This window comes from Vicugna pacos, chromosome 30, assembly GCF_048564905.1.
Source record: "Vicugna pacos chromosome 30, VicPac4, whole genome shotgun sequence".
Lineage (NCBI taxonomy): Eukaryota > Metazoa > Chordata > Mammalia > Artiodactyla > Camelidae > Vicugna > Vicugna pacos.
Genome location: NC_133016.1, coordinates 29,903,676 through 29,918,146, shown reverse-complemented (window position 1 = coordinate 29,918,146; position 14,471 = coordinate 29,903,676). Strand labels below are relative to the sequence as shown.

The following is a 14,471-nucleotide window of genomic DNA, read 5'->3' as shown; positions in this document are numbered from 1 at the left end:
TGGGAGGCTGCCCGGGCAAGCCGATCGATTTCTTCTCTTCCCTGCAGCCTGGCCTGGGGTGGGGCTTGGCCGCCGGAGATTCGCCAGATGTTGCACTGCAGGTAAGCTTGCTCCTGGGAGGTGGGGCGGTTAGGTCAGAAGGCAGTGGCAGCGGCAGAGGGGCGGAGCGGGTCTACCCCTGGTGAACGGGTGGAATAGCTGCCTTGTCCCGGCTGCTGGGCCTGGGAGCGGCCTCTTCTTCCCCAGGTCTCCGGACACTCCTGTCCCACTCAGCTTGCTGAGTGCGGAGTGGGGGCGGGGCCGTTAAGGTGCGGGACCCACGGGGGGAGGGAGGCTGCCGCGGGGGAGCCGATCAATTCGCTCCGCTCTCCCCAGAGGCGGAGCCAGGGGCGGCTTCTGCTGCCCTAGAGGTGGGACGCGGGTCTCCAGATGAGCTTGCTCCTGGGAGGCGGCGGCGGAGGCGGCAGGGGCAGGGGATGTGTTCCAGGGAGTTGCTCCATTTCTTCTCTCCCCCACGGCCTGACTTGGGGGCGACGTCTGCCGCCGGAGATTTGCCTGAGGTCCGACTCCAGGTGAGCTTGCTCCTGGGAGATGGGTGCGGTGCGGTCAGGGGGCTGGTAAGGTGGTGGCTGCAGGCATAGGGAGGCTGCCCCGGAGGAGACTGTGGATTAGCTCCATGTCTGCACCGCGTGGCCTGAAGGCGGCCTCTGCTGCTCCAGGTCCTGGGACACCCCTGTCCCACTTTGCCTGCTGGGGGCGGGAGGCAGGGTAGTCAGGGTGCAGGGGTGGCGGTGGTCGGGGGCCTGCAGCGGGGGAGCGGACCATTTGCTCCCATCTTCCCCGCGTCTTGTCCTGAGGGCGGTCGCTGTTGCCCTGTGTTATGAGACGCGTGTATCCTAGTCGGCCTGACCCCGGGAGTTGGACTTGGTACTTTGGGGGTGGTGGCAGCAGCGGCAGGTTTTCCCATGGAACTTGTCCATTTGCTCCCACTTCCCCCCATGGTTTGCCCTGGGGGCGGTCCCTGTTGTCCCAAGTTCGTCAGACGTCCATCTCCAGGTCAGCCTGCTCCCTAGAGGAGGCCACTGTGAGGTCATGGGCAAGAGTGGTGGCTGCTGCGGGGGTAGGGGCTGCCTTGGGGAGCTGGTGGATTGGCTCCCGTCTCCCCGATGGCCTGGTGTGGGAGTGGCCTCTCCTGCCCCAGGTCACCAGACGCACCTGTCCCACTCAGCCTGCTGGGGGAGGGGCGCCCTGGGCGGTGCCTTTAAGGTGCGGGGGTGGCGATGGCGGGGGTAGAAGACCTGCAGCGCGGAGCCTATCAATTTGCTCTCCTCTTCCCCGTGACCAATCCTGGGGGCGTCCTCTGCTGCCCAAGAAGCCGGATGCCCGTCTCCAGGTCAGCTTGCTCCTGGGAGACGGGCCCGATGTGGTCGAGGGGCAGAGGCAGTTGCGACGGCCGGCCACTTCTTCTCCTCTCCCCTGACCTGGGGCCACTTCTTCTCCTCTCCCCTGACCTGGCCTGGGGACGTCCTCTCTGGCGCAAGATTCGCCTGACACCCCACACCTGGTCTGACTGCTCCTGGAAGGTGGGCGCGGTGAGATCAGGAGGTGGAGAGGACAGGGGCTGCCCCTGGAGAGCTGGAGGATAAGCTCCAATCTCTCTGCAGGCCTGACGTGGGGGCGGCCTCTGCTGCCCCTTGTTCCCAGGTCACACTTCTTCGGGTCATATTTCCCCGGGGTTGTGGTAGGGTGCGGGGGCGTCGGGGTGTTGGCGGGGGTATGGAGCCTGCCGCTCGGGAGCTGGGGGTTTAGCTCCCATCTTTTCCGCAGATTGGCCTGAGGGCAGCCTCTGTTGCTCCAGGTCGCAAAGCAATTTACTGACAGCTTAGCCACCGGAGGTGGGCAGGATGGGCTGAGAGGGCTGAGGCAGCCGCCAAGGCAGCGACGGAGGGGGCTGTCCCTGGCCAGCTGGTCAATTTGTTCCCATCTCAACCTTTGCTGCCGCAGTTTCGCAGAACGCCCTTCTCCAGTTTATTCTTCTCCAGGGAGGTGGGCGCAGTGCATGCAGCCCGAGGTCTGGGCTCTCCCTTGGGAGGGGCAGAACTCTCTTGTTCTCCTTTGTCTTTATTCTTCAGCGAAGTGGTTACTGGACGCAATTCTTAATTCTGAGAAAGTGTAGCCTGTGTTATGGAAGAGCTGCTGGACAGTGAGGTTTCTGGGTGGATTTTCACATCAGCTGATGCCCCAGGCAGGCAGGAAAGCTATTACTCAGAGCTTCTTAGTCTGGGGTTGGGGATGGCCCCGCCATCCTCACCATGCTTTTTAAAAATGTGTTACTCCCCTCTTTTTCCTAGGTGACATTTTAGGTTATTGGGTCTCAGATTGCTGGCACACTCATCCCTGTTCTCAGACATCTTTTAAACTTGGGTGAAGTGATAAGTAGGGGAAGATGATTTACTGAAAGGTAAGAATACTTAAATTCGCATTAAAGCTACATTCTGTCAATCTTTCTAAAATGATTTTCCTCTGATTCTAAATCCACGACCTAGTGAATGTTGTACTCCTGTGTAAATTATTGATCTTCACATCACATTTGTTGAGTGGTCAACGAGATTTGTTAATTAGATTATTCCTGAAAGGAAAAGTTCAGGCTTTTCAGAATTCCTTGTCTGATGTCACCCAGGCAGTCACAGTAGAAGACAGAGCTGATATAAAAATCCCTCAGCTGCCTGAACTGCAAAGCTTCTGGGATTACTGATCCCTGAAATGCAGGTGACTCTTGATGATAATCTGGGGGATGGTTTAAATGATCAGATTCTTCCAGTCCTATAAATGGGTTCCGTGGCCCCAGCCCCGGGAGAACTGGACATAAGGGCCATATCGTGTGTGGTGGGATGGGAAGGCAAGGTGTAAGAGCTGGAATCACTGAGATTCCACACTCGCTAAACACAGTCTCCAGAGCCTAATTGTTGTCAGGTTCTGTTCTGGATTTGAGAGTGTGTTCATACATGATTCTTGCCCTTCTGGAGTCACTGCCTGGGTGGAAGTAACCTTTACATAGATCTGTGTAGGATGACATTTAAGTAGATGGGCTGTTATGGTTCTCAATGTGCCCAGGCTTGCTCTTCCAGGCACTCGTGGGACTAACGCGAGTCATGTTATTCACTCATTCACTGATTTATTACCCTTGAATTGATCACTCGTCCCACAGTAAGTGAAACAAGGTAACAGGAAGCTGAGTTTTGTCCCCTCTCCTATCACTGATTGTTTTTCAGTCGGGCGCCCTGCGTATGCATTGTGAAATGGTGGTATTTCGTGCCCAATGGGGCAGCACTGTCAGTTCTGAGAATCAGGGGAGACACATGGGTAGGACAGCACCCTGACACACATGGCACCCCCCATCCCGTGAGACAGAATTGTCGATGCTCAGGTGACCCGATGTAGACTGAGGTGCTACACCTGAGCATGTTTAGTTATCCTGGTGGCTATGAAAATACAGACTACCAGTCGCTACCTCTGGAGACTCTGAGGGTGTGCACCCCAGGATTCTGCATTTTAAGAAGCACTTTAACGAATCCTGATGAAGAGATCTGAGTGTCCCACGGAGAAACACTGGTGTGCGAGGCACCAATATTGAGGATTCTCAGGGAACGATGTCTTTTTAGGATGGTCCATGGGCCCTCACTTTAGACTTTTGCCTTGGGTTTAATTGTATGTGTTCAGAAGTGATGTCTTTCAATTCCAGTGCAAGTCAGCATGCTCTGTGCAGGGATTTACTCTCAGTAGATGGCAAAAACTATGATTCTTCAGGTCACCGAGCTACACTGTGAACGATATTTTATTTTGGTTTTCTTTGTAGCAATGCAGAGTCTCCCGAGAAGAGATTTAGACTCAACAGCTTTGTGTCAGACTTTGGAAGACCGCTGCTGCCCAAGGTGTTCTCTGGCAGTGCAATGACGAATCTAGGTCCCTCTTTCACTGCTACATCAATGAAGTGGACCACTTGGACAAGGCCAAAGCTGGTATCCCTACCATAGCCCTTTACAGTGTTATTCGGCTCCAGGAAGCCATCAGATGCAGCAGGTGTCCAGAGGAGGAGCCGAACAGACTCATGAAATGTGACATCCCCAACTTTATCAACACGGACCAGAACTCTGCCTTTGTGGAAGATGATTTCCTGATGTTGTAACTACCGATTGTTCTAGAAAATAAGCCAGTTGCCCAGAACTCACACAAAGACTTGAATTGAGAAACGTGCTTTCTCAGGTATCTTTCTGAAGATGTGAAGTCTGTCTTTGTATGGAAGGAAGTCCCCTTTCACAAAACTGAATGTGTTTGTGTCTGAGAGAGGGAAATGGAGACAGAAAGACGAAGAAGCAGAAGAGAGCCCCCTCAGAAGAGATCTAGTTAAGGTGAGTTTTTGTGCCTTTAAAAAACATTTGGGGTTTTAGGGGGAACAAAGTATTTACACTGTCTTATTCTCCTCATTGGAAACCTTGGCCCCGTCGTCAGAGTCAGCGGCCTTGAACGGGGGTTGCACGCTGTGTTTCATCTGGCACTGCGACTTCCACGCTCTGCCTTTAGCACGTTGCTTTGCCTGTCAGGGTTGCCACCCTTTTAACTGTAAGGTGAGGAGTCTGGAGTAGATGATCCACCCCAGCTCTGCTGTTTTGCAAATTTCTGATTTCGTATTCGGATGAGTCTGGGATACACCCAGAGCAGTATAAACCAGGCCCTACCTCCTGCCTATTGCTGGGGCATCCCTCAGGTCTGTGCCTTCTACTCAACCCTTTACTGAGCCCAGCTTTGGTCAGGAGCCCAAGTGCCTACCGGGATGGCAGGGGACTTGTCTTTCGTGGTCACGGTGGCCAAGAATTCTATTGGTGTGCTGAAACAACTCTTCTGAGATCCTCCACCCACCCCTGCTCAAACCTAATGACAGCACTACGGTTCCTTTCCTAGGAGGAGAATCAATCCATGGTGCATTTTATGACAATCCTGTCCCCAGGGATGCACGGAAGTTTATCAGCTGAGTGAGGGGAGGTGCCTCTGTGTCCCTGTATCTCTGTCTGCTGACAGTTCGCTGCCACCGGCTACTGAACAAGAAAAGTGCTATTCACCATGTTGTGTGTTTTCCAAATGTGTAGGTGATGGTCTTGTGGCTCGTGCGTGGGCTTTGATTTGGGATGGTGAAGGGCTTATAAATACCTCATCAACATGTATTCGAGGTGGCCTGGTGCCACACAGATTTGATTCATGAAGGCATCAAGCCTGCACACTGGTTTGGAAACAACTTGGTTTTGATCATTCACACTGCATGCATGACTCGCTGCTAATCTCTGGGTGGTTTTTTCATTTCAGATTTATTCACCCCATGTCTTGCTTAAGCTGAAAAATACATTTATTTCACCAGAATATTCTCTGATTCTTTGTTTACACACATCCAGTTTTTTTAATTCCTTTAAAAATGATTCTGTGTTTATAATGCCTCCTAATTTCTATCATCTCTATGTTGCCAGTGGCCTGAGACATGCACCAGATTTGATGCCGGAACAGTTGCACCAAAAGAAATCCCTTTGCCGTAATATCTTTTGAGGAAAATATTATTCTTTAAGGCTCTAACAGTAAATCGTAGAAGAAAGCACGGAACATTTCTTGTAGTTAATACATGTTCATGTGAAAAGAAATGATATTTTCATTAAACAATGTTGATTTTAATAACTTTTACAAATGTGAACATTATTATTCATAATTTAAGTAACCAGATAAAACCACAGTTATTTATTATGAAGATTGAAAACTACTTACACGGTCTCTTAATTAGAAGTAGCTTTATTAGAAGACTGAAGGGTATTTAAAAGATGGAAAAATACCCATGATGACACCATCATTTTTATTAACTAAATATCAAGAACTGTGCAGGGATAAGATTTAACCCTCTGCAAACTGCCAAGTTAGCATGAGGTAGTTTGTGGATGCTGCCAGAGGACAGGACACTCCCCCAGGATCAGAGACAAAGGACTTCCTGCCAGCACAGCAGGCAGCCTGTGGTTCAAGTTCATATTGGTTCCTGAGTTCCTTTCCTATTGCTGTTGTAACAAAGGACCACAGACTCAGTGGCTTAAAGCAATACACATTCATCTTCTCACTGTTCTAGGGTGCAGTAGTGCAAAGTCAATATCAGTGGGCTAAAACCAACGAGTGGCCAAGGCTAAGTTCCACACCGAGGCTCTTGGGAGGGATTCGTCATCCTACCTTTCCCAGCTTGCAGAGGTGCTCACACTCCTTGGCCCAGGGCCCTGTGTCACTGTGACCTCTGCTGCCACTTTACATCTCTGTCTCTGACTATATAGATATAGAGGAAGAGTCTTCTACATCTGGTATGGACCCTTTTTCCTACATGGACATTGTATCCCTATTTATGTGCAGATGAAAACCCCTTCCCTCCAGGGTGCGGTGGCATCAGCTCACAAGATGACCACTCTGGGCTTTAAGTGTCCTCTTTGTATTGTCATCAGGGAACTTCTCTCTCCATAGTTAGCTCTGTGTTACTTTGTTGTTATATTTTACCCAGAATTACTGAAAGTTTTACTTAAAAGGGATCCTAATTAGCTCTGTTTACCTGTTTCCAGAGCTGAAAGCTTCAGTTCTAGAGTATCAGTTTGACTTTTCCTAAAAATACATTCCAGTATATTTCTCTGGTGAAAGTCTCTACCCTGTTATCTATTGTCCCATCATTTCCTTATTTTCTTGAATATATTAAAAGTATTTTATAGCCTTTATTGGTAACTCTGATGCCTACATCACCTGGGGTTTGCATCCTTTGTCTAATGCTCCTTATTCTCATGTTATCTGTCATATAGTCTGGACATGTTGCATGTCTAGAAATTCTTTATTACATGGCAGACATTGCAAATGAAAAATCCATGTTATCTTCCGTGAGAGCTTTTCTACCTTCCCGTTAGGCAGACAGTGTGAGGGACTGATCATGTCACTCCAATCAGGCGCTGAGGTGGATCAGGACTAAAGTGCCTTTTTTCTTAAAACAGCTTTGAGGTATACTTGGCAAAATAATTTTCACACGTTTAAAGTGTACAGCTTAATACGTTTTGACGTAAGTATATCCCCAAGGAACCATGACCACACTCAAGACAGTGAACATACCCATCACCCACAAAGCTTCTCTCCTGACTTTTGTTGTCCCTCCCTCCCTCCCCGTCTCTTCCCCTGGGAACCATTGATCTGCTTTCTATCACAACATAGTGGTTTGCATTTTCAAGATCCTTATATGAATGGATTCATGCAGTATCTACTCTATGTTGTCTGACTTCTTTCATTCAGTGTAATTATTTTGAGAATCATCTGTGTTGCTGTATTAATAGCTTGTTTGTCTTATAGTAGAGTATTGTTTAGTGCTGAGTTTTTACTGAAGAGTTTATTGTGAGCAGTGTTTGTATAGACCATCATTTCTTTCTGCATTTACTTCTTGATGGATGCATGGGTTATTTACAACTTGTGCTATTATAAATAAAATAGCAGTGAATATTTGGTTATAAGTCTTTGTATGGACATATGCTTTTCCTTTCTAAAGCACCAGATGAGGAATGTCTGGATTATATGGTACACAGGTGTTTACCTTTTTAAAAGAATCTGTTAAAGACTTTTCCAAAATGGTTGTACTATTGTAAATTCCTCGTGGTGTGTATCAGTTCTGGTTGCTCTACTTCCTTGCCAGCACCTTGTAAGGTCAGTCTTTCTAACTGTATTCATTCTAGTATGTATGTGAACTAGTATCTCACTGTGGTTTTTAAAAGCATTTCTCTAATGACTAATGACACCTTTAATCAGCATCTTTTCATATGCTTATTATCCATCTGGATATCTTTACTGAAGTGTGTTTTCTGGCCTCATTCATTCAGGTGTTTGAATTATTATTGAATTTTGAGACCTCTTTATTCTGGATCAGATACAAAGAGAGACCTTTATCAGATATATGATCTGCAAATAGCTTCTGTCTATGGCTTGTCTTTTCATTTGCTTAGCAGTGTTTAGAAGAGCATTGAAGAGTCTTCATGTTCATAAAGTTCACTCTATCAGTTTCTTTTTAAAATAGATGATACTTTTGGTGTCATAGCAAAGAAAAATTTGCCAAACCCAAGGCCATAAACCTTAAGCCTATGCTTGTTCTCCTAGCTGTTTTATAGTTTTAGATTTCCTATTAAGATCTATGATCCATTTTGAGGTAAATTTTGTATATTTTGTGAGGTGTGGATCAAAGTTCATTTTTTTTTTTTGCGTATCACGATCTAATTGTTCCAGCACTACATGCTGAAAAGATCCTTTCTCCACAGCATCCCTTTTGAGAATCAATTGTCTGTATAAGTCTTGGTTTAGTTCTGAACATTCTATTGTGTTCCATTATTCTATTTTCCTGTTTTACACCAACACCCTAATTTCTGATTACTGTAGCTTTATAAAAAAAGTTTGAAAATCAGATAGTGCAAGTCTTCCAACTTTGTTTTTCTTGTTCAAAGTTGTTTTGGATTTTTGGGATCCTTTGAATTTTTATATGAATTATAGAATAAGTTTTTAAATTCCTTACATCCTGTTCTGCCAAAATTCCACCCATGTCTTTGGCCGTCTCCAAAGCCACATTTTCTGAAGAAGTCTCTCTAGATCCCAGGTGAAAGGAATTTCTCTTTCATCTGTGCTCAAATCACATTTGATATTATTTGATTACATTTAATCATATTTGCCTGTATGTACTTGTCTGACCTTTCCAGCCATTTAGTAAATCTCAAAAGATTAGGAATCTTGAATTGGTTCCCTCTGTGTGCTGAGAAACTAGTTCTATGCTTTGCAGGAGTGAGCCCTGCAGTAAGAGGTATCTGCAGCACACATCTAGCTCATTGCTTGAATATTGTCAAGGAATTCTGCAGATTTAGAATTGTTTATTGATTGTTGTCTCCAAGACAGCTCAGTCTTTTTTATTTCTATTGCTACTGCTGCAGTTTCAAAGAACAATGGGCTAGTTATTTTCCAAATATCAAATCATACTCTAATTGTGTTGTCACGCAAATTATGTGCTGCTGTGTCTTAACAACCTGCTTAGTGTTCACAGGCTCCTTCACTCATGGAAAATTTGGGAGAATGTCATATCCTTAGAGATAGCAATGCTGTCTTTGGCGACCTGAGCAGCAGTATCTGAATTCACTCCTGCTGTTTTTCCAGTGTCCCCTCTAGACCTCCTCCAGCCCTCCATGGGGGGCCCTGCAGTTCTGCCCTAGAAAAGCCTGTCGCTTCGCAGGAAGACTTCCCTATGAAACATAACCATGTCCTTCTTGTGGGGACATTCAGTCCAGAGACCTGAAAGCAGGGGAAAATATTTAGCCTGCTTTTGGTAGAACCTAAATTCTTCCATACTTGTTAGAAGCAATTTCAATGAGGAAACTGTTTTGGCATCTAACAAATCAGCAGAAATGACTGATGAGGAAGATCAGCTTCCCCATCCCACTCAGTCGTCATGTTGATGTGACACACACATTGGCAAACATTTTCTCCTGTGAGCAACATAAAGTTCAAGACGTTATGAATGGCTTTTTGTTTTTATTTCTTAGTCTTTCCACATTCACTGTGTCTCGTGAGATTATATGAATCCTGCTTATTTTCAGCCCAGCACTAAACTTTTTAAAAGGATCACGTGTTTAAAAGGCTAGTGGACAATTTTTTAGAAGACAGAAATCCTTAGATTTTGGTCCCAGAGTTGAATCTTGGTTAGTGGTGAATGAAAATTCCCGTTAAAATTTTAAATTCAGTGATATAAAGTCTTAAAAATAGTTAAATATTAGTCAATTTCATTAAACACTATAAGAGTTATTTACCTTTAAGCCTGTTTCTGGGGCAATTTTGCAATGATTCCCTCCCTTTATCGATTCCCTCTTTATCAGAATCCTTGAGAGGCCCCTGTCATCATTGTCAGTATCATCATCATCATCATGGAACTGATTCTTCTGGAAGATTCTAGGAAAATAAAGAGATGGACGGGATTATGTGTAGGTCAGTGTGTGCATATACAATAAGAACAGCTGTCAGACATTAGATGCAAGATACCCATTTCATTTAGGGGAGAATGTGGTCATGAAATCCTGATGTGGTGAATGAAGGAAGCGGTGGGAACAGGATAGTCAATGGAAAGGAGGAGGAAGTGAGTGAATTGGAGAGCATAGATCCTTGGTTAGTTGATCAGCACATTGGTGAGAATGAGGGGAGTGTGATGGCAGAATCATGTCCCTCCCCGGCCACAGGTTAGCCACCTGTGACATGTTACTGTACATGGCAAAACGGATGACAGATATTTTAGGATTAAAAATCTTAGAGGATTTCTGTCTCCTAAATTGTCTATTAGTTAGCCTTTAAACCCATGATACATTATTATAGATTAGTGCAGGGGCACAAATAAAATGGATTCATATAATCTCACCAGACAAACTGAATGTAGAAAGGATAAGGAAGAAAAACAAAAAGTCACTTATAAGTGCCTTGAACCATAAATTGCTCATGAGGAAATGTTATACAAGGTGAATGTCACAGCCACATACATACTGCCTGAGTGGGATGGGACAAGGGGATCCTGAGATGAGACAATAGGGTGAGTAGTCTGGATTGTCCAGGTGGGCTGAATGTAATCACAGGGGTCCTTAAATTGGAGGATATTTCCCAGCTGAGTTTAAAATCAGAGGGAGGTGTAGCGATGGAGCAATGTTCAGAAAGGCTGCTGACCATGAAAATGGAGGAAGTTGAGGGGCACAAGCTAAGGAAGGTGGGTGACCTCTGTAAATTGGAAAAAAAAAAAGGAAACATTCTCTTCTAGACCCTCTAGAAGGAAGGAACCCTGCTGGTATCTTGAATTTATCCCAATGAGAACTGTGTTGGATCTCTGACATCCACAGCCATAAGCTAATAAGTCTGTGCTGGTTTAAGCTATTAAGCTTATGGGAATTTGTTACAGTGGTAATAGGAAAATAACATAGTGAGTGGTAGTGTAAGGGATTAAAGGTCTAGGATGGGGTGTGGAGAGAATTCTGACATTTACACCTAAAAAACAACCAGGTGAAGTGGGAAGGTGTTTTAAGGAAGACCTACCTGGCAGGGCTGTCAAGCAGACTGGAGTGAGCGAATCCTTGGAGTTAGAGGAATCAATTAAACCTCACAAGGAAAATAAGAAATAAAATGTAGCAGGGCTTCAGTGTTAGTAGATGTAGGAATGGAAATGGGCAGAGAGATATAAACATTATTTTGAAATTAGCTACAGGTTTGATGACTGCATGTTTGGGAGAGTTAGCCGATGTGTGGACTGAATGCATCCCCTCAAAATCCATATGTCGAAACCTCATCTCCCAGGTTGATGATATAAGGATGCGGGGCCTTTGGGAGGTGATTAGTAGGATAAAATGAGGTCATGAGAGTAGAGCCCTCATGAATGGTATTAGTGTTCTTATACAGGGCCCCAAAGTGCTTGCTTCTCTCTCCTCTCTGGGCCATGAAGATAGTGGGAAGACAGCCATCTTCGAGCTGGCAATCCTCTCCCAGATACATTGACCTTGAAAGCCTCAGCCTCCAAACCATAAGGAATATGCTGGTTGTTTAAGCCACCCGACACACGGTAATTTGTTACAGAATCCCAGACTGACGAAGACAGTGGAGAATGCCACTGTGTTTTGCACTGATTGCCTGGAGAATGCTGAAACCCAGGGAAGTGGGCAGCACAGACGTTTACTCATTTAATCCTGCCAACACTGTAGGGGATAGAGTCTACATTTTCCTCGCTATTTAAAAGGTAAGGAAAAGAGGCACAAACAATAACAATGACAACGACAACAACAACAACAACAGCAACAATAATTTGTCCAAGATTCACACAGAACTCCCTGGAGGGAGAGTGAGAATTAATACTTATGCAGGCTGGCCCCAGAGCCCCTGCTCATAACTACTAAGTCAGATCACCTTGCTTATTTAATCAGTTTTTTTCAACTGTGATATGAGTGTACTGTGTCCAGTAACTTATAATTTCAAAATACCTCACTGTAAGGGAAACATTAGTCGCAGGCATTACAACCCACAGAAAGCTAGACATACAAAAATAACTTGTTAAGGCAAGATAACCAATAATGTTTTTAAATATTATACCTGCTGACCCTTTGCAATAAAGTGTTTATTTATAATTCTGTCTGGCTACAGAATAACATCATAATCCTGCATGTGGCTGGTGGCTCCCGTGTTGGACAGCACGGGTCTAGAGAATTTAAATGACTTGCCCAGCCTTGCCCAGGAAGCTCGTGGTGGGATCAGAGCTATAGTCTGGGACTGTTCCTTCTTATCCAAGTCCCTCATGGAAGTTTAGAAGCTTCTCCTTTGGTGCCCAGCTGTCTATCCGTACTTATGACATCTTGTCAGGTGCCCCGGCCTGCTCCTGAACATCAGCCAGAACCCACTTCTGCTCTTTTTTGGCCAGGTAATACCTTCTAGCAACTTCCATTGCCTTCTTGGCATCAGTTTTTACATGGAAGGGTAGTGGCTAGAGAAGGAAATGTGTCCACATGACAGGTTTTTCATAAATAAAGTAGGAGTGGTCAAGAGAAGAAAACCTCAGGAATACGAGTGGAAGCAGGTCATTTAATATACCAAATGCGTACTTTCAATGTATGTTTGTGTTTCCGAGTCCACGCTTGTTCTACTCGTGCATTATAGGCCAACACATCAGGAGACAAGGATTTGGGGCAAGAAATAGCGGCTTTAATTTGTAAAGCCAGTGGAGAAGATGGTAGACCAATGTCCTGGAGAACCATCATCCCAAGTCAGAATTCAGGCTCTTCTTATATTAAAAAGGGGAAGCGGGAATGCTTGGTTGATGCAAACTTGGTGTATGAATTCTTTGTTTTTAGAATCCTTTGTTCTTGCAGCTCTTCACCTGGGTCAGATCCGTGTAAACCTCCAACAAGCAAATGTTATTTTCTATTCTGTATCTTGTTATCTTTATACGAATGGAAAAGTGATAATATCCTTCAAAGTCAGAGCCTTGAGAATAGGGTCTCCTGTATATTTCAGGATCTAGGCAACATTGTTTCACAAAAGGTGCAGAAACAGCAAGACTAAGCCTAGGAAACAGGGCAAAGGTTTAAAGTCAAAGGAACAGATCTAATATGGAGTCAGATTTGTTCTTTCCTATTTCAGTAGTGCCATGGAGAAGGCACTGTGGGCAGCTTTCTGTAGGGTCCTGGAGGCTTTCTCTCTCAGCCTCTGTGCGCCTCTATTGAAAACCCGTCATCGCTATCTGGCCTGCTGGAAAACCAGTCCGCCTGTTTTGCCCTGAAGTTGTGTTCTGTTTATAACTCATCTCTACTCCTTGGAAAACAACTCAATAAAAACTCAGTTGGTTTCCCACCAGCCCTGAGCAGGGGTGAGGGATAGCATGTTATTATTTTATAAAAAAAATATATAAAAATGTTTTAAAACAGCACTGGGCACATAGGAGAGAGACAATCAATGCTTCCTGGCTTAAATCGAAAATGATGACTCAGTGAGTCTATGGCTGCTGTATTTGCTGAACTAGTTACTCCTTTGCTCCATTACACATTTATTTTAACTGAAAAAGAAATATATGCATATGGTTAAAAAAATTCAAACAGAGCAAAAAATACTCAAGTGAAAGAAGTTTTCCCTCATCCTCTGTTCTTACACGCCTCCCTGGAGATGCCAATGTTTACAATCCTTTGTGTGCTTTTCCAGATATGCTATGCAAGTTCCCACCAATGTATGTAAATTCCTTTAAAGTTTTACTTATTTTTAACTTTAAGGGATTTAAATCCTCAAGTGGCTTCTGCCACAGTAATAGAAAAGAAGAAATCTGACTCCATATTAGATCTGTTCCTTTGACTTTAACCCTGTGCTCTGTCTCCTAGGCTTCTTCTTGCTTGTAAAACAATGTTGCCTAGAGCCTAAAATATACAGGAGAGCCTATTCTGAAGGCTCTGACCTTTAAGGGTATTTAACACTTTTCCAATCATATAAAGATAACACGTTGCAGAATAGAAAATAACGTTTGTTTTGTTGGAGGTTTACAGGGATCTGACTCAGGGAGATAGCTGCAAGAACAAAGGATTCTAAAAACAAAGAATTCATACACCAAGAAGTTTGCAAAAACCAAGCACATAGGAAAGCAGTCTGAATTCTGACTTGGGGAGATGGTTTTCCAGGACATTAGTTTGCCATCTAGGTCTACAGAAACTTGCTATTCCATGCCCCAACACTTGGTCTCCCAACTTACTGGCCTGTCCTGCACTGAGGAGAATGAATTTGGACTCAATAACACTTCTACCTACCTAGCAAGTTGGACACTGGGACTGAGGGCAGCTCTCCCACACACAGGGGCCTACGGTGAGCCCTTGATTATTCCCCGAGGTTGGGGTGTGGTTTAC

General features: G+C 45.0%; 1 protein-coding gene and 1 long non-coding RNA gene across 2 annotated transcripts in view; both read left to right on the top strand.

Moving 5' to 3' along the window:
* The first annotated feature begins 465 nt into the window (after positions 1-465).
* Positions 466-4,131, top strand: LOC140690366 (uncharacterized). The gene is made up of 3 exons (XR_012065633.1): positions 466-572; positions 2,352-2,461; positions 3,857-4,131. It is a non-coding gene; the product is annotated as an uncharacterized lncRNA (long non-coding RNA).
* Positions 4,132-11,674: 7,543 nt separating this feature from the next.
* The window catches only part of LOC140690342 (uncharacterized), a 141,967-nt gene continuing 139,170 nt past the window's right edge, over positions 11,675-14,471 (top strand). Inside the window, exons 1-2 of the mRNA XM_072952050.1 lie at positions 11,675-11,833; positions 14,270-14,430. Coding sequence (XP_072808151.1) covers positions 14,292-14,430 — 139 coding nt within the window. The 5' untranslated portion in view covers positions 11,675-11,833; positions 14,270-14,291. The remainder of the gene's footprint in view (positions 11,834-14,269; positions 14,431-14,471) is intronic.